We start from the raw sequence: 3,861 nt of genomic DNA, 5'->3' as shown, positions 1-3,861 counted from the left end.
GGAAATTATCAAACAAGCAGATACGCAACAAATTGGTGTCAGAGAGTGGGACTGAAAAAGTTCAAGACTAAAAGGAAGACTTTATGTTGCTTGTAAGTTTGTGAAACTTTTGTTTATAAATCACTGTTTGTAATAACTATTTGTAATAACTGTTATTGTAAATTGTATTGTTATGTGTATATTAAAACATATTTGTGTTAAAAAAGAAAACTGTGTGTATCAATCATGTTGGCAAATATCATAAACTGACTATATATTGGCTTTTACTTAACTGTTCAATCCAAAGTACAATTTCACTACAAAATTTAAAGTGTCATTTAACTCAATTTCAGGCTATTTGAAATTCTAATACATAACAGTTGAACATTAAATAAACATTACAAAAACAGTTTAGTGTAGGTTTATAAAAACAGTATATAAAAAATTATCAAATAATTAAAATATTTAATTATAACTTCATAATTGACACCATATATTATAAAATTACAAAAAAACAAACAAAAGTTAACATTTTCCAACACTGAAAATGTATTTCTGATAGCTACCTCTTCTCACATTTTCCATCAATCCTCCCCTTTTCTGGTGATGATTCTGGTGATGATTGAATATTAAGTATTGATGGAGTAAGTTACATTAGGTGAGTGGGTCACACTCCTTGCATACAACAGTGCAGCAGAAATGTGTGATTTTATGTGGGAATTTCAAGGCTAGGGATGAACAAAAATTGTGCGTATAGAAGGGAGCATTGAACTGAGAAAGCTACATGTGAGAAGAGGTAAGGTACCATATCAGAAGTTTAAATATCTAATCCTTGTTATCTTAAATCAATTGAAGAAAAAAATAACTCACATATTCAAAAGATTGTAGCTGTACAAATGGCACCATACCTAATAAAGATTCAAAATAGTTTTACCTTTAAATTCCCAGCTGCTGTTAGAACTGATTTTACTGCTCTCATTCCATAATCATAGTGGCTTTGGGAAGACAGTTGTTCTGAACAAAGTCTATATGTAGCTGCAATCTTCACTGCAAGTGGTCTAGCATTTACGAATCCACAAGAATATAAGACAATCTCAGCTATAAGAGCGTAATCTGGAACCATCATTGCCACAGATCGAAATAAAGCCTAAAAATCAAATTAAATAATCATTTAACTCTACTGCTACATGCTCGGTCTAATTGAACAAGTTGGTAGCCATGGAGTGCTCATTATAATTTCCATACTATAACTTTTAGTAAAGTGTGGATATCTCCAAAACATTTTGCAGACTTTCAGTAAGCATTACAAATCTTTTCTAAACAAAAAAATCAGATTTTTTACTGAAGTATTTTTACTAGAGGTTTGTTTGTGAATATATCAAGTCTTTTTTTTTGTCTGAATGTAAAGTTATTTTCTTTGTCTCAAAAATATCAAATTTCAATTGTTTTTATCTCTAAAAAACAATCTCCTAAATAAATTTCAAATGTTTTTCTCCATAAAACTTTACAAGGTTGGTCAATTTGACTGACCTCGTAACCACCAAAAAAAAATATTGAAGTAAGTCTAAATTACCATCTTTTCTTTCTGGAATGACTTCAAATTGTAACATGAAACTACATTTGTTTATCCTAAATAACTTTAAATTAATAACAGTATACATCTGTTTATACTTAAATTATATTGTTTTATTGTCTAACTAATATTCATGCCATATAAGTTGAAAATCGCTTGGCAAACATGCAACTCACGTTATGCTATTGAATTAAATAATGCAAGAGCTACTAGTGAGTTGTTTTCAAGTGTACCTTGTGAAATTTTTTTATCAATATTATTGTTATTTATTTTACCTAATCTAACCTAAAAAGTTTCCAATTATTACATTTTTGTTACTTTTTATAATAACAGATAAAGAATACACATGAAAACAAAAAATAAAGTACTTACCTGGGTCTTAATTTTCTTTTCTGTCGATGACATCTAACCCTACTTTTGTATACTAATGATAGTACTGCACTAAATGTTTTTTTATTTAATCAAATAATGCACCAAATAACACAGAATAATAACATGCAAAAAGCAGGCAATATCCTATGATTATCACAATTTTTCTAGCTTTTTAGCTATGTGACAAGAGCTGTCCAAAATTCATCTAAGCTTATCAATGTGTTTCCTGTAGGAATAAAGTTTGAACTGAAAGCAAAATTGGAACTCTCTGTACAGAAAACAAGGTAATAACATACATCATTTGACAGATTAAAATCTTAGCTTTCTATTGATTATAAATAATATTGTACTAAAAGTCAGAGAGAACTATTGGCAATTTCTGAAAGAGAGGATATGACAGGTGGGCATGGCAAGAGGGGTCCAATTTTCTATTTGACAGCTTTGTAACCAAATAGGATTAAAGGCTGTGAAAGTTATTCTTTGCCTGAGTGATAACAACATTATAACGAGTAACTTATGTTAAATTTCGTACTTCTTGGAAGAGTGGTAAATACATTAGAGAAGAGGGTATGCCTAGAGAGAAAATGTCACAATCCTTCTACTTGAGTAAATTCAGGATTCTGCTTTATAAACTGAGAACTTAAAGCTTTTATACTATTAAAATTTGGATTATTAGTACATTTTTATTCCAAATGTCTTCATATACCATGACAAGAAAGTAGCTTAATTAACTTTATAACGTAACTCACTAAAACCCTGTGACATGGTCAGGAAAAGGTGCCCGTGGCAAGAGGGGAGTAATGTACTGATAATATATACATATACTGTCTTAGCTAATGTTAACATCAATAGCTGAATATAACTTAATAACAAATATACTAAAAACATTTCTTATGTAATCTTTATAAAATCTGTCGAAGAAACCAAATTAGGTTAGTCTTTTGGTTAATAGTTTAGACAATTTTCTAAAACAGTTGAAGAATTCCTTTATGAGAATTTCTAATTAAACTTATATAAATAAGGAAATTCTGAAGTATTTTATTTATGAATTAATGGACTTTTATATAAGGACATGTTGCTCCTTTTCAAGTTGTCATAAACTTCTGAAGTCTATATAGATATAAATCACAAATCTTTCCAACAAATTAGGTAAAGTTAAAGTAGTTCAATTAAGACTTAAAAGACATGTATAGTGGTATTTATATTCTTATCAAGGTGTTGGAAAACCTTAAATAGCTTGTAGAAATACAATTATATATATACCTAAGAAAAAAAAAGTTAGGAGTAGTTCAGAGAAATATAATGGACTTATCTCACCTTCAAGTTGTCTGGAAGCTCTGAACGACCTGCATAACCAGGATTCATGGTGATAAATACAGAACAGGTTGGATTTAAGTTGATTTCTGTTCCTTCAAATAGAAGAGTTTCAACTTTTGTAAGAATCCCTCGTTGGATAGTTAAGATCTGCTGGGCTACTACAGATAAAACTTCTAAATCAATGCGATTAAACTCATCAAAACAGGACCAGGCACCACAGGAAGCAAGACCCTTAAAATAAAACATTAAACTTTATTCAAGTTATTCTATGACACATTAATATTTATAGAAAATTTCTAATATAAGTTAGCAATCAATTTTACTTCCATCATTTTTAAATTAAAGCAAATTATTAAAAATAGTATTAAAACACCTTACATTTGTAAATTTTATTTTTTATAAAAGACAATATATATATATATATATATATATGTGAATGAATTTATGATTACAATAAGTTTCAAATTATTTATATTCAACTGTAAACCAACAATGCAAACAGTTCAAATAGATGTATATACTAGATTCTAATATTCACTGAGTGATCACAAGTAAATAGACACCTAATTTTTCGTCATTTAACTGATTTCTGCTAACTGATTTGTGTTCACAGAGCACTA

General features: G+C 28.8%; 1 protein-coding gene across 1 annotated transcript in view; it reads right to left on the bottom strand.

Annotated features, from left to right (window-relative positions):
* LOC106464421 (dynein heavy chain 7, axonemal-like) overlaps nt 1-3,861 on the bottom strand; it is a 187,785-nt gene that overhangs the window by 135,402 nt on the left and 48,522 nt on the right. The window contains exons 16-17 of the mRNA XM_022392135.1: nt 3,242-3,472; nt 914-1,126 (exon numbers count right to left, since the gene is read on the bottom strand). Of these exons, the coding sequence (XP_022247843.1) occupies nt 914-1,126; nt 3,242-3,472 (444 nt within the window). The remainder of the gene's footprint in view (nt 1-913; nt 1,127-3,241; nt 3,473-3,861) is intronic.

Source organism: Limulus polyphemus, unplaced genomic scaffold (assembly GCF_000517525.1).
Source record: "Limulus polyphemus unplaced genomic scaffold, Limulus_polyphemus-2.1.2 Scaffold1647, whole genome shotgun sequence".
In the NCBI taxonomy this organism is placed as follows: Eukaryota; Metazoa; Arthropoda; class Merostomata; order Xiphosura; family Limulidae; genus Limulus; species Limulus polyphemus.
Note: the sequence above shows the minus strand (reverse complement) of the source record. Positions and strands in the feature narration are given on the sequence as shown.